The sequence below is a fragment of the Eurytemora carolleeae genome, unplaced genomic scaffold (assembly GCF_000591075.1).
Source record: "Eurytemora carolleeae unplaced genomic scaffold, Eaff_2.0 scaffold59, whole genome shotgun sequence".
Classification (NCBI taxonomy): Eukaryota; Metazoa; Arthropoda; class Copepoda; order Calanoida; family Temoridae; genus Eurytemora; species Eurytemora carolleeae.
Window position 1 is genome coordinate 80755 of NW_019396064.1, and position 27452 is coordinate 108206.

The 27452-nt window shown below is 32.0% G+C and overlaps 1 protein-coding gene across 2 annotated transcripts in view; it reads right to left on the minus strand.

The window, feature by feature from the left end:
* Window positions 1–5855: 5855 nt before the first annotated feature.
* Window positions 5856–27452, minus strand: part of LOC111709329 (sodium/hydrogen exchanger 9B1) — a 48143-nt gene continuing 26546 nt past the window's right edge. The window contains exons 4-6 of one of the 2 annotated variants that reach the window (XM_023482974.1): window positions 6966–8602; window positions 6776–6828; window positions 5856–6426 (exon numbers count right to left, since the gene is read on the minus strand). In XM_023482974.1, coding sequence (XP_023338742.1) covers window positions 6238–6426; window positions 6776–6828; window positions 6966–8602 — 1879 coding nt within the window. In that variant the 3' untranslated portion in view covers window positions 5856–6237. The other variant, XM_023482981.1, reaches the window with a different exon arrangement.

Sequence of the window (27452 nt, forward strand, 5' to 3'; positions counted from 1 at the left end):
TGGGATAGGTTCATGCTCTGCTCTGGGATAAGTTCAATCTCTGCTCTGGGATAAGTTTAATCTCTGCTCTGAAATAGGTTTGCTCTGCTCTAGTATATGTTCAATCTCTGCTCTGAGATAGGTTCATGCTCTGCTCTGGGATAGGTTCAATCTCTGATCTGAGATAGTTGCATGCTTAGCTCTGGGATTGGTTCATGCTCTGCTCTGGGGTAAGTTCAAAATCTGCTCTGGGATATATGTATGGTTTGCTTTGGGATAGGTTTAATCTCTGCTCTGAGATAGTTTCATGCTCTGCTCTGGGATAGATTCAATCTCTGCTCTGAGATAGTTTCATGCTCTGCTCTGGAATAGGTGCATGCTCTGCTCTGGGATAGAATCAATCTTTGCTGTGAGATAGGTTCAATTTCTGCTCTGAGATAGGTTTATGTTCTGCTCTGGGATAGTAGCATGCTCTGCTCTGGGATTGGTTCATACTCTGCTCTGAGATAGGTTTATGCTCTGCTTTGGAATAAGTTCTTGCTCTTCTCTGGGGTAGTTTCAATCTTTGCTTTAAAATGGGTGAAGGCTCTGCTCATGGGTAAGTTCATCCTCTGCTTAGGAGAGTCAGCAGTCATTGTAGATTATGTTTCTAGTTAGTGTCAAGCTTGTTTATCTTTTAGCTTACTGCACTTTATACAAAAAATGTAAATAAATTTCAATATTGCAATTTAATCGTTGGTAAAACAAAACTTTATTTTCAACGCATTAGTATACAGTTGATATTTCATAATATTTTTTACTTGTTTCATATACGATGTACTTAAAACGACGATTTCTTTGTCGCTAGGTGTCGTTGGAGTCTCTTCCACGTGAAACTACAGAAGCAACGAGACCAGAGACACCTAGCGGCCAAATAATCGTCCTCTTAAAGTATATCGTCTTTGAAACAAGTAAATAATATTATGAAATATCAATTTTATATGAATGCGTTGAAAAAATAGATGATTAATGGTTGTAATATCTAAATGATTTGTTTGGAATTAAATTGATTTTTTACGATCCGAGTTAAATATTGCAACTTTCTGAATTTGTATGGACGCTACGGTCTTCGGTATGAGTCGTTTTTAACAATTGTCTCCTTATAGACGCAACAAATAGAAATTATATTAGAAGCAATCACCATTGAATATTTTTCGACGTAAGCCCCCTTTAATTTTTCGCGAACAATCCCTTTAATCTTTCTGTCCTGGCTTAATAAACTATATAATCACTGTATGCAGTTTAAAAGTTATCATGACTGAAGTATATATATAGTATATACTACTGGGCTTATAATTGAATTAGTAAAACTGTCAAAACAAATCTTCAAATAATTCCTTAATCTTCGTTTTTTCTTTTAACTCTAAATGTCTTTGTTAGAACTATTGAATTTAGATCTTATAGACTGCTATGGAAAGTTGCACCCATTTTTCGAAAGAGGAACATCAGATAGATGTCTAATATGTGTCGTTTAACGCCTGATATTCTCAGGTTATATCCTATACCACTTTATTTTTCTTTTACCTACTTTGTCTGACCTAGAACGAGATTCATGTTTTTGTTTTTAATCCAGTCAGAGCTGGAAACTTTAGAATGGATAACCTTTAATCCCAACTACTTAATCCGAATATCTGCTGTGGAAACTTTTCATTTTAGTCCTTAATCCACTCTTTTTCTCTCTTTGGATATCCGTCCATTGTTTTCTCCGATATGAGAGTGCAGGAATATAGTTCGTAAATTGTATTGACCAATTAAAGCCTTAAAAATAGATTCTATCCCATGAGAGAAATCCGAAATTTCTAACAAATAAAGAATATGTTGTCGGCCATTTTAAAAATTAATCGATGAAGAAACATATTAAATCATACAATTAAGATTCTTTTTAACCAATTTTAACTAATGTATCTATAAATAAATGGGTAAGAAATTAAGTGAAGGCTCTTCCAGTCAAGAAAACGAACAAATCTGGCATTCCTAGAATCAAACTTCTTGATCTAAATATTTAATCTCAAGACTAACATAATCTCGAGATTATGATAGTCTCGAAATTAGCAAAAAGAGAGGATAAAGCATTAATCTCGATATCCACCATTCTAAAGTTTCCAGCTCAGATTCAGGTTTTAAGGGTAGTTTTGGGATCGGGGATGGCCCCTTATAAGTAAATAGTTATTTTAAATTACGACGACAGTTCCTTTAAATGCCCACAGTGTAAGGTAAGTAGGTCAGCAATATTTAGTTAAAAATTCATTTATCTATCATTAAAAATTTCAAGATTGCAGGAAATACGATAAAATGACATTTTCAGGTTTTTAGGTCAAACAACATAAGATTTCTGGATTTGAGATATTTGACGCTTTACCCTTCATTTCAAAACTTTACTTGAGTTTCAATTTAAATAAGTATATTCAGGTAAATCTTTTATTTTTATTATTCAGATACACCTTTTAGCTATTGTGTAAGAGAAACATTTAGGATGTTTACTTCTATATCTATATATATTATACAGGGTGTCCCATGAAACATGACAGTTGGTGAATAGTTTAAAATGTCTTCTTCCATATTTAGTTAAGTTGTTTGATACTAAAGAGAATGATAAAATATTAAATGGTAATTATATAATAGTAAAATTGATTTCAAAGTAAAATAAATTTGAGGAAAATATGTTTTTTTTTTTTTTTCGAAATTAACTGCAAAAAGTCTAAATAACCAATACAATTTATGGAAGAAGACATTCAAAACTAATCACCAACTGTCATGTTTCGTGGGACACCCTGTATATACTTCGATTGTCTGTTTGTCCGTTTGCATTCGACAATCATCAAAACGGCTAAAACGAGCGGGTACAAATTTTGTGATGGACCTCACATGACTCCAAGGAAGGTTTTTGGAGCATCAAAATTGGAAAAAAATACTGGAAAATAGTTGTATTTTTTTTAAATGCGCCAGTTCGAAAAAAAACCCAACCATTGATTAAATTCTTTTATCTTTAACCGTGTCTAATCTTTAACCCAACCATTGATTAGATTCTCTTATCTTTAACCCTGTCTTATTTTTAACCCAACCATTGATTAGATTCTTTTAACTTTAACCCTGTCTAATCTTTAAACCAACCATTGATTGGGTTCTCTTATCTTAAACTCTGTCTAATCTTTAACCCAACCATTGATAAGATTCTCTTATCTTTAACCCTGTCTAATCTTTAACCCAATAATTGATTAGATTCTCTTATCTTTAACCCAACCATTGATTAGATTCTCTTATCTTTAACCCTGTCTAATCTATAACCCAACCATTGATTAGATTCTCTTATCTTTAACCCTGTCTAATCTTTAACCCAACCATTGATTAGATTATCTTATCTTTAGCCCTGTATAATCTTTAACCCAGCCATTGATTAGATTCTCTTATCTTTAACCCTGTCTAATCTTTAACCCAACCATTGATTAGATTCTCTTATCTTTAACCCTGTCTAATCTTTAACCCAATCATTGATTAGATTCTCTTGTCTTTAACCCTGTCTAATCTTTAACCAAGCCATTGATTAGATTCTATTATCTTTAACCTAACCATTGATTAGATTCTTTTATCTTTAGCCCTGTCTAATCTTTAACCCAACCATTGATTCGATTCTCTTATCGTTAACCCTGTCTAAGCTTTAAACCAACGATAATATTATCTAATCTCCCATCCAATAACAATATTCTCTCATTTTCAGTACACTTGTCTCTAATCTTTAACCCAATACAAACCAAAGGACTAGATATTCTCTGATTTTTAGCTCAATGATTGTCTTGTCAGCGTGTACCAAAAACATAGAGACGACTTGAACATTTTTTTCCTTGCTGAAAATATGACAGTTTAAAAAAGAATTTATTATTTGACATTTTTAAAATGGGCTCCGCCTTCTCTGTTATTTAAAAAAAATCATAACGACATTAAAGGGACAGTTCACATTTGGGTAATTTTAGGGTAAACTAAATAGCTTATTAGCTATTGATTGGTGGTGGTCTTACTTTTCAAAGACTTCCATGGCCAAAGAAAAAAACCGATTATCGTTCAGAATTTCGGCGCAAAAGGTATGATACCTTTGCCTAGACACTTTTTTTTGTTATATTAATTGACATTTTCAAGTAAAAAATTAAACGGTTGTAAATAATAGTGAATTGTAAATGTAATTATTTTTTTCAACGTTCTTTAAAAAACACTTTTTAAGAACATTTAATAGTTTGTATTGCTTCGGGATTTAAATGAAACATAATAAGTTCACCCCCCCCCCCCACAGCCAGCAGACAGGGTTCGTAATTTTTTTCGATGTCAACTTAATACATGCACTTTTTCGGATTATTTACAAATGCATCATTGCAGTTGAGAAAGCATATTTTATTTATATCGAACAGAAATTGCTTAATGATTAATTGATTGTCATTGCATTGAAATTTAATAATTTAAATTTGTCTTGAGCTGTTTTTTACTGAAAACGTCTAATTTAGTGTTGAAGGCAAAGGTACAGATACATTTGCGCTGGAATTCTGAAATATAAATCAGCTGTTTCTCCGGCCAAAGTTATCTTTGAAAAGTGAGACTAATATCAAGTATAACAGCTAATTGGCTGTTTAGTTTACCATGAAATTACCCAAATAGGTGAACGGTCCCTTTAGATAAAAAGACAAAATGAATTTAACGTAACAAATTGGAATCTGGAATGTTGAAAAATGATTTCTAATTTAGAAATTTTAAATGGAAAGACATCAAAATAGTACATAGTTCGATGACGATATAAGCAGTTAGTTAGTTCTCGTGTTTATCAGGACACCCTGTACCAAAATAAAATAATTTTGTTTTCTAAAATCTCTTTGCTTGAAAGATCATTGATAGAACACGGGTTTATTATTTGATAAATTATCTACAATATTTTATTAAAATGATGTTACATTATTACTTTCAATTTAACATTTTCAAAATAAATAAACATTCACTCCTAGTTTAACACAACAAATATATATATATATATCTAGAACATCATATCTATACACAAATATAATATAGTATTTACTTTATCTAGTATCCATCGCGGTCAAAAACAGTTTTAAAGACATTTTTGTCTTCTGATATCTGAATCAAAATTAAGATAATATTCATAATGATATAACTTTTCAGCTTCAGATCAAACCAACCAAAAAGTTGTAAAATTTGTATTTCCTTAAATCCATACTTGTTCTTCCATTAAAAGAAGACGGAACAAAAATAAAAAAAATAAAAAAAATAAATAGGTTTTTAGTTAAATTTTCTTTTTTTCTCAATTAGCTGATTGAGCAGGTTAAAACCGGTTCGGACGTTAGGGTTGATTTTGCTGATGATATTTATCTACAAGATTGTATCTATTAACTAGTGAGTAAAGAATATGAACAGTTGATGAACAACCATATATCAGTTTAGCACCAAATCATGACAACTATAACAATTTCGAGGAATCATTTTACTACATATATTCATTCATTCAGCTTAATATCTTTGTATATTTCATATCACCCAGGGGTCCTTCCTTCAAATTTCGTATGTTTTCAAATAACTTTACTTTAATGGGTTCAAATGTTTGTGAACGTCAAATTTTTATTTTACTTTTTTGAGCCTTTTTCGGACAAATTTCTTTTCAATTATTCTAAATTTGGGAAAATTTCCATATTTTTCTGGATATTGCTTTAAAAAAAAAAAACATTTCACAATTATAATTCTGAACACACGCTGATCTACCCATATTGATTGAGATGTACTACAGGGGAAATCTTTACTATAAAAAGTTCAAATAATTCTCAAAAAAGGCGAAATTCTAAGTTTAATTAAGGTTTGCTAGGTATTGGTTTATTCGTGCTTACCAAATTATCTCAGAGCACAGTCCATAGCAATTTTCACCTTTGAGATAAAAAACCAAAAATTTACATTTATACAGTTTCCATTTACAGTATTTAAGCAGTAGTATTTGTATTAATAAATAGCCATATATCTCAAATCTAGGGATTAAATCCTATATAAGATGTAGAATATACGTGAGTTTAACCTTCAAACTACAAGAGGGGGTTGGTAAACAAAATATACCAGTTTTCCAAGTGGACAAAATCTCAATAATCTGGTATACGCAGCAACCTTGAAAAGTGGTTAAAGAAGGTACCTACGTTGTAAAGTGTACACAACTACAGTGTACATGTATAAATATATGTTTGTTTAATGATGCTCTTCCTCCTCTTCCCCTTCCTCATCATGAACATCATGGTCCTCAGCATGAACTGGAAGACCTGCCTCGAGCTTGTTGCTGGTAAGGAGCTTGGGTCCGAGTGCGAGGATGCTGATGGCCCCCAAGGGAGCTGTGATGAGGATAGAGAGGACAGCCAGGGTTAGAATCTGTTCACCCATCTAGAAATAATTATATAATGAAATACTGAATATTAGTGTTCAAAAATCAAACCCAGTTTAAAGAGATGGAGGTGGATGTTTTTCTTCGGCCGTGATCGGTCGGTGGGAAACTGCAAAAAATGTTGGTTTTACAAAAAAAGTGAAGAAAAAAGAAGTAAAATAAAGAAATATATATTTAATGCCTGTAGTAGGTCTGTTGACTATGTTGCAAAGTGTAATAAACCAGGATGGTAAAAACCTAAATTTTCTAGATCTTGAAAAATCAATGTCAAACTTACAAACTTAAATTAAAGAAAAAAAATGTCAATAAATCAAAACAAATAAATTAAGAATTAAGAAGAAGTTTTACCGGAATGTACTCAGTCAACCCGTTCTTGATAGCGTTGTCCAAAAAAATGGGACCTAAAAATCAAAACCATTAAGTTATATTAAGAAAAACTTTTCATTTTATTTTATGTTACAAATTTGCTTTCTTTCAAAACTTTCTTTCATAAATCCAATAAATAAAGTTTTAGCAAGATCTTTAAATAGTTTGTTACCTAGAGCAGCTTGAACAGTCGCTTTGGGCAGCCAGGCAAACGCCATGAAAATCTTCTCTTTAAAGTTCAGATTTCCGCAGCTGACAGCAAAGAAGGTTCCGATCATTCTAAGGGTGAGAGCCAGCACAAGAACTAGAATCCCTAAACCAAGGGTTGCAGGATCGATCTTATCAATCTGGATTTCCGTTCCGATGAGAGCAAAAATGACCGGCTCAAGGATAATCCACATCTTCCTGAAAGTTTTTGAGACCGGGTTATGATCGCCCCAACCTTCTTTCCTCCAGCGCATACCAGCTACAAATGCCATGATGATTGCGGCCAGCCCTCCCGCGCCATCGTAGTGAATAAGACCAGCTCCAAAGAGAGCTATCAAACCTCCGGAGAAGAGGATTAGGAACCTGAAGAATACCATATTTTTATGATGTTGGTTTGGGATCCATTGTGCCAGTATTCCCCAACCTATTCCGAATGAGAGACCGATTGCCACCTCGATTGGACCATGCAGTGCTAGGTCTAGGACAGGAGCATCAGCATTGAAGGTTATCCCCAAGAAGATTCCGAATCCACTGATTGCCACAACATCATCTGCTGAACAGGCGGCTATAACAAGAGTAGGAATACCCTTTGCTACTCCATATCCTCGTTCAGACAGGTTCATCAAGCTTGGGATGATGACTGCTGGAGATACAGCCGCTAGAACAAATCCAAGCATGAATCCAACACTCCATGGAAATCCCAAAATCAGGTTTGAGAATACAGCAACTGCTATTGCTTCCACAAAGCATGGAACAAAGGTTGCTCGGACAACCATTCCTGAAAGGTTCCACAATGCTACCGGATCAAGTTCAAGTCCTGCCATCAAAAGGATCACGGTTAAACAGATAGTTCTCAGACTCCTGGAGATCAGAGGATCTAATTCATGACCTATATATTTCTTCCTGCAAGGATCATATTTTTCTTGGATAAGTGTTGGTTCAGGATGACTACCACTACTTCTTCTCCTCCTGCTGTTTACTCCAACAGTTTTAAAGTCATTGCTTCCCATCTTTTCAGGAAGGTCCATTGATTCATGAAGAACTCCATATTTCTCTATGTTTACATCAAACCCCATGAGCTTTTCCTTGAAATCTGTAGAGTTTAAGTCCAGATCGTTAAGACTATCTGCAAACTGAACAGATCTGTTTCCTTGACATTCTTCTCTTCCAAACTGCCCGATATTGTAGGGAACATTCTTCATCACAATTCCAACAATAAGCATTCCCAGGAGGGGCGGTAACCTGATATCAACCCCGCACAAACATGATATACCCATTCCCAGCATCTTAACCGCCATCCCTCCTATCAGTGCGAATAAGATGAGTACTAGAAGAGCAAATATTGTGCCACCGGGCCCCGCTATCGGTCCCAAAACTGTTCTTGCCACGAAGAAGACCGCAATCACAGTCAGGGTGATTGTTAAGACTGTTGATACTTCCCCCTGAGGGGGGAAAAATTTGGTTGTGACCCTGTTTGATTGAAGTCCAGATTTGACCTTCTTGTAGGATTTTTTAACAGTTCCCGGTTGCTTTTTGGGAGCCTGGACCGGAGGGTTTTCCAGGTCAAGGGTGGTGGCTGTTCCTGAAGCTCCGCCATTGCTCCTAAAAAGTATTAAATTATAAAATAAAAAATTATTATGAATTTTTATGTGATTGTTCAATTATTTGAGCATTATTGTGGTGTATTTTCAGAATCCTTTAGTGACGTTTCATATTTTGTCCGAACTTTATACCTTTACCTAAATAATTGAACATTCCTTAAAACAAGGTAAATACACAATTTTTAGTCAAATATTGCACTCAATTAGAAAATAAACAAAAATATTAAAACTTTCTAGCTCTTCTATCTTGTTATAATTAATATTTGGTTTTTATTTATCCACTTATTTCATATTTATGTTTTTATCTATCTTTTATTATATTTGTCAATTTGGGTATATGTTCAGAATATTCTATATATTGATGGGAAGACATTAATAATAATATATCTATCTCTGTCTTTATAGCTTCTATTTCTCTAGAATACTAATCATATAAAAATACTAGTTCGTTTGATAGCTCATACTTAGCAGGTATAGCTTATGGCTATAAGAGTATCTATATTTGTACTATTTTAACGCCATACAGGAAAACTCCTCTAAAAACAGTGCTAATTATTTCCCTTGGGAAAATAAAGTTGTATTATTGTAAACATGTAACGAAAATAACATCCCTTATTATTACTAATTATAGATCTCTTGTTACAAATAAAGACAATACGCAAACACACACAAACACAAAGGTTAGAGCCTCTTTAAGCTGAAAAATTGAAGGTTAATAAAAAAAGTAAGTATCTAAAAATGTGAAAATCAAAAGGCTTTTAAAATTAAACTTGTAATAAAAAGATTGTACAGATGAAAAAAGTAAGAAAATAAAAAAAAAATATTTCTAAGTGCAATTTTAATTGCATGAAAATAGGTATGAACGTTTAATCACTTTCAGAAAACGATAGAAAATGACAGGTTGTACATTGTACAAGGGTTAGAGGGAAAAAACATTAAGGAAAACAAAACAAATGAGTTGTTATAAAATTTGTAAAGAATTGCTCCTACCAGAGATCTAGTATCAGGTTTCTCAGCTCAATCTTACTCTTGATATTGTACCAATGGTGATCGCTTAGAACCGCCATTCCTTTAGTTTTCATTATACCGACACCAACTTTGAGAAGTGTACTTTGACTTCTACTTATGCACTTCTAGACCTTAGGTTTCAATCTTAATCATAATCCACAGACTAATAATTTTCTCTTTTAATGTTTACAGAAGAAGAAAGTTTGTTGAGATGAGGCCCCAAGTTCCCTATAATCAGCCCCCTCCCCTGTTCAGTCCTTCCCCCCTTTTAAAGCCTCTGTTCGGCCTCTTCCCCCCCCCTTGCAGCCTCCATCGACTAGATTGACCTCAAGGTTGCCTGAGAGAATAAATCTAGAATCTGATTAATTCAGATTTCACTTTAAATCTGTATCTATCTATCTATCTATCTATCAACAACAACCAGAGCTCGAAGTTCTAGGATCACTTTATGTAATTTCTTTTCTCCCTTTTCTGTCACAAAGTTCATTTTCTAATTATCTGAAGGTTACGGAACCAGAGTTATGCAAAACACTTTTCAGCCAGGATGAAAATTATATTTTTTCAAAATATTTGAAAAAAAGGATTTTGTTTTTGCCACAAAATCAAATTTTCTAATACCTATACCTTCCTGATAGTGCAAATTTTTTTATATTTGAAACCTAGATATCTGATCTAGCAGAATTCACAGCTTAATATATCTATATGGGAATATGGAAAATCAGAGTTTGTGTCAAAGACTCAATTTCTTTACCCAAATTAAATAAATTAACTTGTTGCAGGACTCAAGTCAAACTTAATTTTTCTGGCTCTACTTCTAATTTCAGTGTAACTTATTAATATGTACTTTGCTTCAGAAAATAGTTTAAGTTTGAAAAATAAGGTGAAAATGTAGGTCTTAGAGAGTTTGAGTGGAACTATTGCAGTTGATTTGTTGTTTGATTTTTTTTTCAAACCTACCAGAAGGTGTAGAGTAGAAAATCTATCAAATGTTTTCAAATCTACAAGAAGGTGTTGAGTAAATCTACCAATTATATTCAAATCTACCAGAAGGTGTGGAGCAGACAATGTAAAAATGCAACACTGGTATGGTTTCACCACTAAACTGGCTTCTCAAACCAGAGACTTTTTACAATTGTGTCGATTCTTTAATTTGCATCTTATTTGCATCATTTTGAAATAACTTGATTCTTGAAAGAATTGTTAAAGATGAAACAGCTGTGCACGCATGTTTGACAAAATGCTTAAAAGAGCTGTACATGTATTTTTCAAGGGCCCTTCATTGAAAAGTGTGGCATGTCTGATTTCAAAGGAACTTAATACTCGTCTCAAATTCAAATTTTTCATTCTATATTTTTTCAACCTGGAACCGAATCTATGAATTTGAGCTAGGTTGTTAAATTATCTACAACATGCTTAAATTCTGAATTACCGTTTCAAAGTTAAAGATACACAAGATTTGAATCGTTGATTTAGGATTTGAACCGGTGTTGCGTAGTTCAACGACCTCTCTAATTAATTAAATACGGTCCCTAAAGTTGTAATCCTTAAACGCATAGATTAATTGAAATAACAGATAGGACACTCGATGTCGTCTTTTCAATATTTAGATGAAACTCATTCACAATAACCCTAAGGCAGAAGCCCGGAGGAGTTTCGCGCAATCGGCGTAGAACAGTCTCTCTCTGTCTTGTAATTCTACGCCAACTGCGCAAAACTCCTCTGGGCTTCTGCCTCAGGGTTATTGTGAACAAGTTTCATCCAAATATTGAAAAGGCGACATCTAGTGTCCTATCTGTTATCTTTATCAATCTATGCTTAAAAGTTTTAAGCTTTGATTTTTAATCTGGAAGAATTCAAAATTTGAAATTAAAAGGACTACGTATTCAGAAGTTTAAAAATTTAAACCGCGTAACTGAACCGCCAAAAACCGGTTCCAATTAAGTGCCGGCTAAAATCTCAAAAAAATTTCAAATGGAACCAACCATGTTTGAGCCGCGTCTCAATTTTGAAACGCGGCTCAAATTCTTTAAATTTTGCCCCAGGTTTTAAAGATATAAGGATAAGAGTTAGCGTTTGAGCTAATAATAAGTTCTTTTGTCCGTGTAACTAACTAACTTTCTAATATTTGTTCAAATAATATTCTAGAATCTGTGAAAAGTTTTAAGAAGTTCTTAGAAAAAATTGTTCAAAGAACAAAGAATTTAAAAAAAATTATATTTCTTAGATCTTAGATCAATTGCATAACTCTGAGGGAACCTAGGATTGGAGGAAATACTATCAGACAGCATTTAAACGTTGTATCCACCGTCAAGGGTGCAAATGTAACTGAGCTTGAATATCCCTGGATTATAAACAGTCTTTATTTTTACAAAGAAAGCCGTCATGGTCAGTTTAGAGGTTGTGTTTAGGATAGTTTAGAGGTTGTGTAGGATAGTTTAGAGGTTGTGTAGGATAGTTAGAGGTTGTGTAGGATGTATGAACCTGCAGATAAAAAGTACATTCAATTTTTTCTAGTGAATTCGTTTTTGAATCACGTAAATTTTTGTATTGGTTCAACTAAATTTTAATAATTTTTCCACCTTAAAATTTGTGAAAATAACTTGTTTTCTCAGAATTTCTGGAACAACATGAATTTTTGAAAGGTATAGAAGCACTTTTAGTAAAATAGAAATATGATCTAAAATTTATAATTGAGATATTTTTCTTTTTGCGTCTAACGCCTTTCCAATTTCTTTGTTAATATTTTCAGAATCTACGCTTCAGATTCAATATTCGCAGTTCAAGTTTTAGCAACAAACTTCATTTAACATTTTAAAAAATGAAAAGAATCAGAAGAAAAAATTATTATTTTATAATTGTCTTGCTTAAACTCTGATTTTTCTTTCCCTTTATCTTTGCAACCAGATGGTGTAATCCTTTTGCAAGTATAATCAGTTCTTAATGAGTACTAAATATTCTTGTTTGTCACAAATTTACTTTCAAGAGAATGATTGAATGACTGTCAAACTATGTCATTTCTTTAGTTACACAAATGATAATTGCTTTATTGCACTTCCGTTTTGTTACCGTGATAACTAGAAAACAATGGAATATGAAGCAATTGTAGCAATACTTAAATATATTTGATGTTGTTACAAATCAAATAGGTTTACTCAACACTAATAAACTAATAGTTTAGGTAATTGGGTCTGTTAACATTGCAAATATGCTGGGTCTTATGCGCATTGGATTATTTGAAGTTATAAATTTACGAAATCGTCTTCATATTTCAGAGTTTTCTAGTGCTCGCTGTACTCAATGTATAACTTTGTGAAAGTAATTAAGGAGCTCAATAAAGATGGACAAAATGAAATAATTAAAACAAAATAAATTTGTAAAAAGAGAAAAAAAGGGGGGCTGCATTCTGCAGAAAGTAACAAAGGATTTGGTTATATGAGTAGAGGGAAGGTAGCAGGGATTAAGGGGATTTCAAGGGTAGAGATGTTAAGTTCAAGCTGTAAATGAAAACTGAAAATATAAAAAGTATTATCAGTTTTCACGAAATAATTCTATAAGCTAACCTGACAGTGGTTTCCAATGATATCGGAAATGGATTCTAAGATTGTAAAATATAAAACATAGCCTGCTTTTGTACTTTAAGATATGAGAAATCCCCCCCCCCCCCGGTCTTGGCTCAGGGTAAAGAATAAACAGACCGTACCCATGTTTGCTTACTGTATGTCCCAAAAATGTAATAGCATACAAATTAGCACACTTTGAACAAAAAGTGTAGCAAATGTTGTTATATTTTTATTTTAGAATACCCTTTATGTAAATAAAATAATCTATGTGAGCTAACAACTCAGTTTATTTTAGGACACCCGTAGGTAATATTGTAAGCTGACTCCCAGCTGACTCAAAAACTACCTAACTTGAAAATTCCCCATTGTTTTATTTTAACCTTGGCCCATATTTTAAATATCTAGAATCGTGTCGGACGGATAATCTTAGTAAGGTATAATTCAAAGAATGACTTTTTAAGTATCTAAAAGATAAGAGAAGTATTTTAAATGATGTGATTTTCTGCTGGATTGTAGAAGTATAATCAAGTAATCGTTTCTTTTCGATTCCCAAGGGTACCCTAGAATAATGATGAAAATGTCCTGGTTTTTTATCTGAATGTGTTTAATTCTCATAATTTCCTTGCATGATTCCGTAAACCTAACTTGAAGGAGAAACCACAGTTTTTAATGATAAACTCTTGATCAGACTTAACTTTACAGAGTTAATTCACAAATAATCTTTAAACTCCGGCGTCTAATTAACCTTGTTCTTTATCCTGAATGTTCAATCTAAAATCTTCATCACGAGATAATTCTTCGGGATGTCATTCAATAGGAAAATTTGAATAGATAATTCTTGGCAGAATATCCTAGATCCTAGATCGTAAATTTATAGAATAAAGATCTTAGAATCTAGATCCTAGATTTATAGATCCTAGTTTTCTAGATCCCAGATTTCTAGATTCTAGATTCTAGATTCTAGATTCTAGATTCTAGATCGTAGATCCTAGAATAAATATCTTAGAATCTAGATCCTAGATTTCCAGATCCTAGATTCAAGATCCTAGATCCTAGATTCTAGATCCTATGATTCTAGATCGTAGATCCTAGAATAAATATCTTAGAATCTAGATCCTAGATTTCCAGATCCTAGATTCAAGATCCTAGATCCTAGATTCTAGATCCTATGTCCTAGATCCTAGATTCTAGATCCTAGATTCTAGATCCTAGATTCTAGATTCTAGATCCTAGATTCTAGATCCTAGATTCTAGATTCTAGATACTAGATCCTAGATTCTAGATCCTAGATTCTAGATTCTAGATTCTAAATTCTAGATATCAGTATACCAAAAGCAGCTTTTTTCCTAACTTTACGACGTTGATTAACAATGGTACAAATATGCATATTTTCAAAAATGTTTTCAACTCTTCAAGAGTTAGCGAATAAGATAATTCTTGGCATGATTTCCTAGATCCTAGATTCTAGATCCTGCAGGGTGTCCCAATAAAATGTAAAGGAAAAGAAGACTTGAAAATTGTCTTTAATTTCAGATAATTAATAAATAAATATTGATATTACAAATCGTAAAAAAATAAGAAAATATTGATTCGAGATATTAAAACGAAATTGATTTTCTGCCAAAAACTTGAATTTTCTAATACCTAGACCTTTGCAACCTGTTGGTCTAATCCTTTGTGCTGTAAAGATATAGATTAAACAATCAAAGTATAGGTATAAAAATGATAGACAACATTTTTAACTCTTGTCAACTATTTTAAGTGAGATTTCACTTAAAATAATGCCACGTGATACAAAGTTGATATAGAAGTAGTTTCTTATTCCCATGTTTATTGGGACACCCTGTATAATACAGTATGCCAAAAGAAACTTTTGTCCCGACAGCAGTGTGTTGATATCTTAAGGAAGTTCTTCTTTAGGAAAATCCCAAATTGTACGACTTATTTTAAAAAGTGTAACATTAATAAAGGTATTAAAACATACTGTTTATTTTGAAGAATAAAGCTTGTTTTAGAGAATTATAAACCGTTTCTGGCAGCTGATAATCTATGTATATACTTTGCTTGGGTGTCTGTTTGTTTTAAATAAACGTCAAAACGACTGAACCGATCTGGCTAAAATTTTTGTGGGACCTCGCGTGACCCCCGGGAATTGGTTTATGGATGATCGAATTTTCAAAAATTTGCCTCAAAATTTTTTTTTGAACATTTTGAAAATCCACGACATTTTGTTTGTTTTTGTTTAACAATGTATACAATGAGAACATTTTAAATATAAGACTAGTTTTTCTTAACAAAGAATATTTATACTTAAAAAACGGAGTGAGCATTATCAACCATGGTAAATGAAAATTTCATGCATAAAAAGAATTAAGTTTCTGAAGCTTTATATAATTTCGGTTTCAGTTTTATTAGGTTTCGTTGAAAAAAGTAACTTCTAGAGTCAACACTTCAGATTCAGAAAACATAAAATAACAAGTAGAAAACAGTTATATAAACAAACATTTTGTAAATATATTACATAAAAAGCTAGCAACTTTATCGGGAAGAAAGAAAATCAATTAATAAAGAAAAAAGTATTAGACGTTGAAAATACTTTTTTTTGCGTAATAATATTCCCTTTAAATAAAAACATTAATAAATGAAAATGTATTAAAGTTTTGTTGCGACAAAAGAGAAGGAAAGGTATAAAAGATAAATTAGCAATAACAGAGTAGCCTTGATATAATGGTATAGTTTTATACCACTGCAATCTATACACCCGGACAAATCTTTTTTTACATTGGAATATTGGGATTTTCAACTTAACGATCCCTTGGGACAATAAATTTTAGTAACATCCCGCTCTCAGAATTTTGGTGACATTTTTTTGCATAATCATCTCAAAAGACGATAACATTGTTTAAACTTATTTTAAGAATTTTACGTAATCTTTGAACTCTTGGTAATGTGAAATTCCTTTGACTTCCTTGTACAAATGTTTTAATCATAAGATGTCTTATTCCTAAGCAAAATTGCCTTATCCCGTTTATTAAACCCGGTTTCTGAGACTGGGTTTTATACCCTCCCATAAGTTTCGGGCTCTCGAGGTTTTGATTGAGAACTAGCTCCGGAACACGAGAATACAATCTCTAGATATTAAAGTGTTTGAATTGAATGTACTCTACTATATATTCTCCACAAGGATTAGAAAAGTACGAATTCGGAAACATTTCTTAAATTGTTTAAATTGTTTTAAACATCAGTTTTGAAGTAAACAATTATGTACTTTCTAATCTAAACTTCTAGCTACATGGCCAAGGAAAAATATACAATACTAGCCTTTGAGGGCGCTTCGCGCCCATCTTTTAAATTAATTGTGAACATGTTCTATTTGTGTACATCGTAAAACAAAACATCATTCATAAACCTTCCCTGTGGTCACGTGAGGTCCCACAAAAAAAATGGGCCCGATCGGTTCAGCCGTTTTGACGTTTATTTGATACAAACAAACAAACAAACAAACAGACAGACAAGCCAAATTTATATATAGATAGATAAGAAACATGAACAATCACTAGTGGAAAAGTGTATGCTAAAGAAGTTTTGAAATACACGCTTTTGTACTTTTTCACTCTAAACTTGTACATATAGACCAAGAAAAACAATATCATGTAAAATATAAGAAACATGGGAGAAACATTTCAAAATGGATGACTTTGGAGTTTTGGAAAAAAAAAACAATGTTGTACTATTCCACTCTAAACTTCAAAATAGACCAAGGAAGAATCAATAAAAGGGAAAAATAGGATAGATTTACACGAATTACAAAGTTGATGGGAATTAACCCACGAAACAAATGTTTGTGAATATTTTTCTGATTTCATTTCAAGTGAGAGAGATTTGAATATCCAAAAAACTATTTTTATAAACAAACAAAGCCATCTGCGTTTTCAATGTTTAAAACGTAACAATTAAATATTTATAATTGTGATCAGGGATTAATTTCTATCGTAAAAATACGAAATATTGAAAGAAAAGAGTTTCTCGGATTTCTAAGTTTAGATTTAAAACATCATTATTTTGCCATTTTTGACATTGCAATTCACAACCTGACTTTAACTGAAGTCAAGTTCGGAGAAGCATATTTCCCTGTTAAACAGAGACATCTCTGTAACAAAGAGCAAACTTAGAAATTCTTTAAATACTTTGAAATTCCCCTTAAGTCACATTTACAATCCTAAAAGTTTATTTAAATCGTTCGTATGACAGATAAATAGGGTTTCAACTTGGATGTGTGGACGCACAAACTTACATTGAGATCAAGTGGACGCACTAGAGGACGTGTTTACTCATGTTTTTCATTTATTAGCATGTCTAAATATAAAATATGTGAACTTGTTGCATTGAACTATCCAGAGTGTGACATTTCTAGCTGTATAAAGTGTTATGATCTTTCTCCACCTACATGCTAACAGCTGACACGTGACAGTTGGAAAACATAATCTATCTGATGTATACTCTCTTCAAGAAAAGAACACATTAAAAAAGTAAAAAAGTATTAATTCGGAATTGTTTGTAGAGCACTGTACATATTTAAAACAGGCACTGTACAATGTACAATAAAAAAACTTCATCATAGTACACTTATCCTTAGTATCCTAAATCTATGATCCTATGTCCTAGGGTTAGGATCCTTTATCCAGGCGCTATGATCCCTTAACCTATAATTTTGATCCTGTATCCTAGAGCTATGATCCAGTATCCTATTCCTATAATTTTGATCCTGTATCCTAGAGCTATTACCCTATATCCTAGAGCTATGTTCCTGTATCCTATTTTATAGTTATGATCCTATATCCAAGAGTTATGATCCTATATCCAAGAGCTATGATCCTTTATCCTAGAATTATGATCCTATATCCTATAGTTATGATCCTATATCCAAGAGTTATGATCCTATATCCAAGAGCTATGATCCTTTATCCTAGAATTATGATCCTGTATCCTAGATGTATGATCCTATATCCTAGATTTATGATCCTATATCCTAGAGTTATGATCCTATATCCTAATGTTATGATCTTTCATTCTAGAGCATGATCCTGTATCCCTGTGTTATGATCCTATATTCCAGAGTTATGATCCTATATAGAAGTTATGATCCTATTTCCTAGAGCTATGATCCTATATCCTAGAGTTATGATCTTATATTCTAGAGTTATGATCCTATATCCTAAATTTATGATCCTATATCCTAAATTTATGATCCTATATCCTAGAGTTATGATCCTATATCCTAAGGTTATGATCTTTCATTCTAGAGCTATGATCCTGTATCCCAGTGTTATGATCCTATATCTTAGAGCTATGATCCTGTATTCTAGAGTTATGATCCTATATCCAAGAGTTATGATCCTATATTCAAGAGCTATTATCCTTTATCCTATATTTATGATCCTGTATCCTATATTTATGATCCTATATCCTAGATTTATGATCCTGTATGCTAGAGTTATGATCCTATATCCTAAGGTTATGATCTTTCATTCTAGAGCTATGATTCTGTATCCCAGTGTTATGATCCTATATCCTAGAGCTATGATCCATATATATTCTGGTGTTATGATCCTATATAGGAGTTATGATCCTATGTAGGAGTTATGATCCTATTTCCAAGAGTTAAGATCCTTATCCTAGAGCTATGATACTACATAATAGAGTTATCCTACATTCTATGATCCTATGTCCTAGAGTTATGATCCTATATCCTAGATCTATGATCCAATATTCTAGAACCATGATCCTATATTCTAGAGCTACGGTCTAATATTTTAGAACCATAATCCTATATTCTAGAGCTATGGTTCTGTATTTTGGAACCATGATCCTATATTCTAGAGCTATGGTTCTGTATTTTAGAACCATGCTCCTATATTCCAGAGCTATGGTTCTGTATTTTAGAACCATAATCCTATATCCTAAAGTTGTGACTCTACATCCTAGAACCATATAGTGTTGTTACCGATAATTTGACCTCTAAATTGCATGATATGCTTAAATTCTTCATGCTTGCGCTTCATTGATCTCCATCATCCTGAGGTTCACTGCATCCATGATCCATTATCCTAGAGCTATATCCTAGAGTTATGATCCTATATCCTAGATTTATGATCCTATATCCTAGAGTTATGATCCTATATCCTAAGGTTATGATCTTTCATTCTAGAGCATGATCCTGTATCCCAGTGTTATGATCCTATATCCTAGAGCTATAATCCTATATTCTAGAGTTATGATCCTATATAGGAGTTATGATCCTATATAGGAGTTATGATCCTATTTCCTTGAGCTATGATCCTTTATCCTAGAGCTATCATTCTATATCCTAGAGATATATCCTATATCCTAGAGCTATGATCCTATATTTTATAGTTATAATTTTATATCCTAGGGCTAGGATCCTATATTATAGACTATTGTTTCTATATCCTAGAGTTATGATCCTATTTCCTAGAGCTATGATCCTATATCCCAGATCGTGTATGCATACCTTTTGAGGTAAACTTTAGTTTGTTTATGAGGATGTAGGGGAGTTGCAGCCTCGCAATCAAACATTTTTCATAACATGTTTCTAAATACAACATTTTTTGGACAACTGCCAAAACATTTAGTTATACAATCTGTTAATCCAAAACTTTTAATTAATCAAACTTAGAAATTTCATTTCAAATCTAGTTTTTCAAACTCCAGGTTTTAAATTGTAAATTTATTTTTGCTTGTTTAGTATCCGAAGATGTTTATGTCTGCATTAACGGCCTGACATGCAACGCTTTCATGCCCTGAGTAAACAAGCCTACCGAGTTCAAGCTTTGCAAAATCTAGGCAGAGCAGGAATAGAATAGTTTCCAAGCATTGAAATTTTACCCTATCAGGAAAGGAATTGAGAGGAGGGGCGAGGACTGGAAAATATTAATCAATAATTTGCTGATGGAAAGCGATAAAAGGTAACAAAGTTGATATGATAAACAAGTAATAAATTGTATAATCAACCTATTTTCATTTTTCATTTTGACCGTCAACTTATGTCTATAAAGGAAGAAAATCAGAATAAAGAGGATTAATCTTTGCTCTAAAGTTTAAGAAGAAGATTATCCAATGATAAGAATCAGGCAATTTTTAGAAAACATTCGAAACAACAAAGTTTTTTATTTTTAATGTTTTGTAAATGGTCCTCTGCATTTGTTTGTTTTTCATGAAATATAAATAGCGCTAATTGTAGAAGTAAAGAATTTGCAAAAACAGAATAAGGTTTTTCTACTGGAAAAGTTCCTGTTTAAAAGTTCTGGTTTGTTGTTTGCCTGCTGATAAAAGTACATCAAACTTTCTTTCTAAGTACCAAGCAGTTGTATCTAGGGTAGGAATAAAGGTTAAGAAATATGAAGCTCATAACTGATTTTTATCATTCTGTCTGTACCCAAAAATGTCAAAACAAGTGAACTTATTGGGGTCAAATTATTTGCCAACGCTTAAATGACCCCACAGAAGATTATGGACAGTCAAAGTTGAAAATTATGGCTCGGATAAAAATAATAACTTTCTTTTATTTTCTAATGAAACAATTTAAACAGAAAAATGTCGGCAAAATTAAGTTTTACAGTTACGGATAAAAATTTCCAATTGAAGATCAAACGTTAAATGAACTGATTTTTGCCACAAACTCTTATTTTCTAATCACTAAATCTTATTAGCCAAATGTCGCAAGGATTTATTATTTTAAACTATGAATTCTGTTGGATAAAATAAACTAAAATATCAAAGGATTACATCATCAGGTTGCAAAGATATAGGGATTAAAAAATTTGAGACTGTGGCAAAGACTTTGTTAACTAGATTTTGAAAGTTGATTTGATTTGAAAATATTTGAAGAGAAAAATTTATATTTTCATTTTTATTAAAAAATCCTTAATTTAATTTTGCACCTTTAGGAATCTAGAAAAAAGGGAAACTTAATAAATTCTTGAAATTTAAACCTGACAGAAATGTAGTTATCCCAGAAAATTTATGCATTTCAAACTTCTGTTTAATCCTTTAGTTTTGAAGTTTACAAATCTACTGACACCTAGACAAGGAATTGAAGTAAAGGTTAACCCTTGAATAAAAGGATGAATGACAGTACGTGCGACCCAGTGATCAGAATTAATTGATTTTATTACAAAATATTCCATGATCTTTCAGTTTCATGTAGAGTCAAGTGTGTGTCCAAAGTTTTAACATTTTGAAAACATCTCATTTCGTTCTAGCCCCTCCCTCTCCCACCCTGTGCTTATTCCAGGCATAATATTATATCCTTGTTTTTCCGGCAGGACATTTATTTACTTCAATTTTGGTTTTTTAGCTTAAATTAACTTGCGGATTTTTGCTTCAGAGATAATAAAAAGAAATTTACAGTAGTTTACAGAAAAAGACGACATTTTTCTCACTTTTCCTGAGGTATATATTTCAGGGGTACCGGTCTGAATCTGTAATTTCAGTTTCACTTAAAATTACAGAATTAATACCGACGCATGTTTAAGCGGCTTTTCCATATTGGCTAATATTTTTATTGAGGGAACTTAGGGGTCCTTGGGGGTAACAAAGACTAAAAAAACGAAGAATTTTTTTCAATTCCACGGGCAACGCCGGTCACTTCAGCTAGTCATCCATATAATAAAGCTCTTCGCTCATATATACACAAATATGTTGGCTATAGCTGGCCAAACTAAAACCGAATTAGCTGAATTTTTTTAGGAAACTCATGGGTACCCTGGGGGCGTAATAACTTAGACTTAAACAATTAAAAAAATATTTTTCTTTAAAAATAGATTTTTTTCGTAAAATTCCACGGGCAGCGCCGGGCAATCCAGTTAGTCATACATATTACACTTATGTGAGAACCCTTTCAGTATTAGCTGATTAGTATTCCTGGTATAAAGCCAAGTACAACAACAGAAAAATACAATGGATTTTTTGCGTTAAAATCGGAAGTAAAATACATGAATTTAAATTTTCCATTTACGATTTGTGTTGTTTCGGCTAAATTAAATAATAAAATATTCTGCAAGTAAATAAATTTAAACAATTATTTAAAGGGATGTGAAGGAAAAATTAAAAGCTGAAACCTAAACATTTTAGGAGTTGATCGAGACCCATGAGAGTTCTATCTGATGTTCTTGTCTCGAGAAATTGATATAAAACTGTGTCAAATCAATTCCTAATATGCTTAGGTTTCAGCCTATACCTCTTTTCACTTTTCCTTTACAGTCCCTTTAAGTAAAATACAACTATTTAAGGATTTAATTGTGTTCTAAAACCTGCTTTTTGATTCAACCTTTTTTCAAAACATCAATAAAAAGATTTTTTTCTATGAAACTCGACTCCGAATTATATTTTTAGGCTTCTTACAAAATTCTGGTAAATATTTTCTTAATTAATATCTAGAATAGGGTTTTATTATGGTGCATCTATTCCAATTAGACCTTTCAAAGATGACAATGAAAAAAAAATATTTTTAGATGATAATTAATTCTGTAAATGAAAACGTAAAATAATATTCTCCAGTGTTCGGAATAAATGTCTAGAATAGGGTTTTATTATGGTGCATCTATTCCAATTAGACCTTTCAAAGATGACAATGAAAAAAAAATATTTTTAGATGATAATTAATTCTGTAAATGAAAACGTAAAATAATATTCTCCAGTATTCGGAATAAATGTCTAGAATAGGGTTTTATTATGGTGCATCTATTCCAATTAGACCTTTCAAAGATGACAATGAAAAAAAAATATTTTTAGATGATAATTAATTCTGTAAATGAAAACGTAAAATAATATTCTCCAGTATTCGGAATAAATGTCTAGAATAGGGTTTTATTATGGTGCATCTATTCCAATTAGACCTTTCAAAGATGACAATGAAAAAAAAAATTTTAGATGATAATTAATTCTGTAAATGAAAACGTAAAATAATATTCTTCAGTGTTCAGAATAAATGTTAGAATAAATGCTAATGAATTGATTCATCCCCAGAAAAGGAACTGTTAGTGTAATTTTAAGTGATCCTACATGAAAAGATGACAATGCCCGTAAAAGCTTGGAATGATTAAAATGGATCTAGACATAAATGTTTATAAATTCCAAAAATTATTATTTTCAATTGTGATTTCTCTACAGGAAAGCATTTACACCTAGAAAGCCGACATTATCTTCCCTATTATTGATCAGATAAAGGATTTAAGAATACCGGTGTAAATCGGGGAATGCGATCTTTGGATGGAGGGTGACTTGAAGTTACGCTTACAGTTCCTGCACTATGATTTATAGGTCTCAAGCTCTCAGGCAAAAATCTATAAATTACTTCCTAAAAACCAAAGCTTACAAGCTAGTGTTAAAGGGCTATGTGCAAAGCCTAACTGAGTTAGAACGGTATAATCAAAGCCCAATGCTTGTTTCGACACTTCAAAGTTGATTCAGTCTTGAAAATCAATGTGACTTTTTACCAGCTGGCTGAATTTATGTGCCCTGAGCTGAAAACTTTAGAATGTGATATCCTTAGTCCGGATCTGTTGACTTTTCTGGAGATTAAATTCATGAGGAAAACAAGCCATATTTAATCTGGATATTAAGAAAAAGAGTGGATTAAGCATTAATCCTGATATCCACCATTCTAAAGTTTTCAGCTCTGAATGCTTGGAAAGATTCGAGAACTATTAGGTCTAAGATTAGAAAAACATGACGCTATATTAGTTTAAAGTTTCCAATATTTTGTATTCAATTTTCAATCAAATGGATATAATGAGAACTTTTTTATTAACAGTTAATCCAATACTGTAAAGCCTCAGGTTCAATGTTAGAAAGAAATTATCGTCATCGGAAATCGGTTTAAAACCTTTTTTTTAATTGGAGGCCTCAGCCATACAAATGGGTCGAAATTCTAAAATGAAATGAAATGAAAATATGAGGATTCCATGATCAAAGAGATCTTCTGATGACCTTGAATTTCATGATGATCTAAACCTGGAATCTAACAACTTAGACAATAATATTTGCTTAACTATGAGAATTAATGAAATGCAGGTATTGAAAGAAAGGTTCTAATTAATGAAATGCAGGTATTGAAAGAAAGGTTCTAATTTATGAAATGCAGGTATTGAAAGAAAGGTTCAAATTAATGAAATGCAGGTATTGAAAGAAAGGTTCTAATAAAACTGTAAAATAAAAAACATATGAAAAATGACTATTTTTTAAATAAAAATTTAATTTAATTTTGCAGAAAATTTAAGTTTTTTTACTTTTTAACAGTAAAAATTTAATGAAACATACTTAGAAAAGAGGAATTTTTAATACATTTTGAAATAGAACTAGAACTAGAACTAAAACTAGGACTAAAACTAGGACTAGGACTAGGACTAGAACTAGAACTAGAACTAGAACTAGAACTAGAACTAGAACTAGAACTAGAACTAGAACTAGAACTAGAACTAGAACTAGAACTAGAACTAGAACTAGAACTAAAAATAAAACTAAAACTAGAGCTAGAATTAGAAATAAAAATATAAAACAGAACTAAACCTAATTTTAAAAGGTTTTGGGGTTGTAAATTGGCTATTTATTAAATTGGGTCTTTAAATTTTAAAAATGCTACTGTACACTCTTTTGGACCAAATTCAAAGCCTATTTGGGAACAAGATTTAGTCAAGGTCTTTAAACCTTAAAGAGAGATTTTTAATACCAAACAAACTACAATTTTAAAATCCCTATATCTTTGCAACCTAATGATATAAACCTTTGATATTTTAAAACTTAGAATATTTGATCCATCAGAATTCATAGTTTGAAATATTTAAGGTTTACGACATTGGGTTGCAAAGATATTTTAGTTTTTGTGTTTAACTATAGATGTTGGTTTATTGTCGGTGTATTCTCTACTGAGGGTTTATATATCCTCCAGTCTCCTGATTAGAACCAGGTTCCAAGAGGACCTTGATCTCCTATTAATATTTTAGCCAAACCTTCTAAACAAATAATTGTCTGTTGACAAATAGTGTTGACAACAAAAAACAACAACAACCCAAGAAAATAAAATATTAACCATAACATCATACAACAACCACAACATTTACACAACTACAACATCTACAGAAACCACAACACATACAGCAACCACAAGCCATACGGCAACTAGGGCTGGGCTCATTCCAACTTTTTCTAGCCGATCCAATAAGGGTTAGTTCCAATAACGGTTAGTTCCAACCGTAAAATAAGTAAAATTTAAAGTAGCCGTTAATTTAAATTTGAGAACGGCACGTCCGTTTGTTAAAGATATTTACCGTTTTTTTTTTAATTATCGTTAGATAACGTTTTAAATTTTATTAATGGAGCTAACGGAAAATTGTCAACAACCATAATTACGGCGCTTGTCTTTAACGAAGCACTGATAATTTTCGTTTATGATTAAGACATTTTGTTAACAATATAAGAAATCGTTAACGGCGCTACCGTTGACGGTCCTTTACAATATTAACGTTTTTTAAAATCTTTAACGGTTAAGAAATCGGGTTTTTACAAGTTAAATGCAATTGAAATATTTGCAATATATTTTGAAATAACCTTTTATCTTCTTATTATTTTTAGAAATTTGGTGACATCAGTTGAACAAATTCTTTCTTTTTATTCTTTCCTATCCATTCTTTTCAGTCCTAAATTCACATTCATTTTGGATAAACAAATAAACACATTCAAGAAAACAATTTTTTTTAAATGTTTTACTTAAATAAACTTTTTTTAAATCCAAATAAAATGCATGATATTTCCATTTTAACTTTTTAACTCCTATATCTAATTAACTGTGCATTTCTACCTTTGCACTGTGCAGCACACATTAAACTTTCAAATATTAAAAACTACATATACATAAATCACAACAATCTTTTAATACAGTTAGGAGCGTAGTTTGGTGAAAAGAATCCACTGCTGTAGTGTGAAGAATAGATTAGTTGAGGAGAGTAAGAGGAGTGATATTAAAAATCAAAAGAGTATTTGGTTTGTAAATTGACAGCAAATATAGAAAATTCTGAAAATGTGTCTTAATCCATAACTGTTTTATGTAGGAGACTTTAGAAAAAAGGTTTGCATTCACGTTTTCAGGCATAAAATGATGGACAAAATTTATTTTTATTCAGTTCTTGGTTTTAGATACAGGGTGTCCCAATAAACATGGGAATTCAGTGACGAATTCGATATCGTCTTTTTAAATAATTCTTTGATTTAGCATAGTGATGCCTACTGAGAAAGCTTTAATCTGTAAGAGTTTCGTCTGCTATGTTCACATTTTGTTTGATTATGTTTTGACTGCATACGGTTGTACTTAGTAAATTAGAAAATTACAGTATACAAACAGAGTAAACTTGTCCGTCTTCACTGTTCATCTTGCGGAGACATTATAGACACATCTTTACAGTCTTTTTACCCTTTTCATAAAATAAACTCTAGCAGACATAATAATATTATGGCTTTTGAAATTAGGTAACACAATGCTAATTATAACAAAGACGATATCGAATTCGTCACTGAATTCCCATGTTTTTTGGGACACCCTGTAGATAGAGATCAGATAATGTTAATGATTTTGCTTGTTTTACATATTTACATATTTCTCAGAAACCAGATCACATTGTTTCAAGAAAAATAATTAAAGAAACTCATTGCTAGATGAAAAGTTGTGTACTTCTTAGAATGTACACTGCTGCACTTTTTTATAACCAAATTGCACTTTTCCCAGAGAAAATTCGAGGATTTATCAAATCTAAGACGACATCTTAGAAATTCTTCTTTCCGGGTAAAATCAGCTTTCATTTACGGTAGTTCATTTTTTATCAACAAAATACAGGGATCCCATACCTAACCATGAACATTTTTAGCAGACAAATCCCAAGGAAGGATACTCCAGATATAAGAGAGTACAGAGATCTATTAAAGGCTTGAATCTGAAAATGTATACAACAGGTTCCATTGTGTACGACTGGAGTACACGACCAAACAGAAAACATCTATCTTCGGGTATATGAAAGGATCCTTTAGATACGAAATACAAAACTTTCAAAAATAGACTAAATTCGTAAATTTAAACTTAAACCCTGAAAGGATATTATATGAACTAGAGGCCGTTAGAGGGCAGTAAAACACTCGTTATGGGAATAAAGCATGTCGTGCTGGTATTCCGACTATAGACCTATTATACTAAATTAAAGTCATCGTATTTGAGAG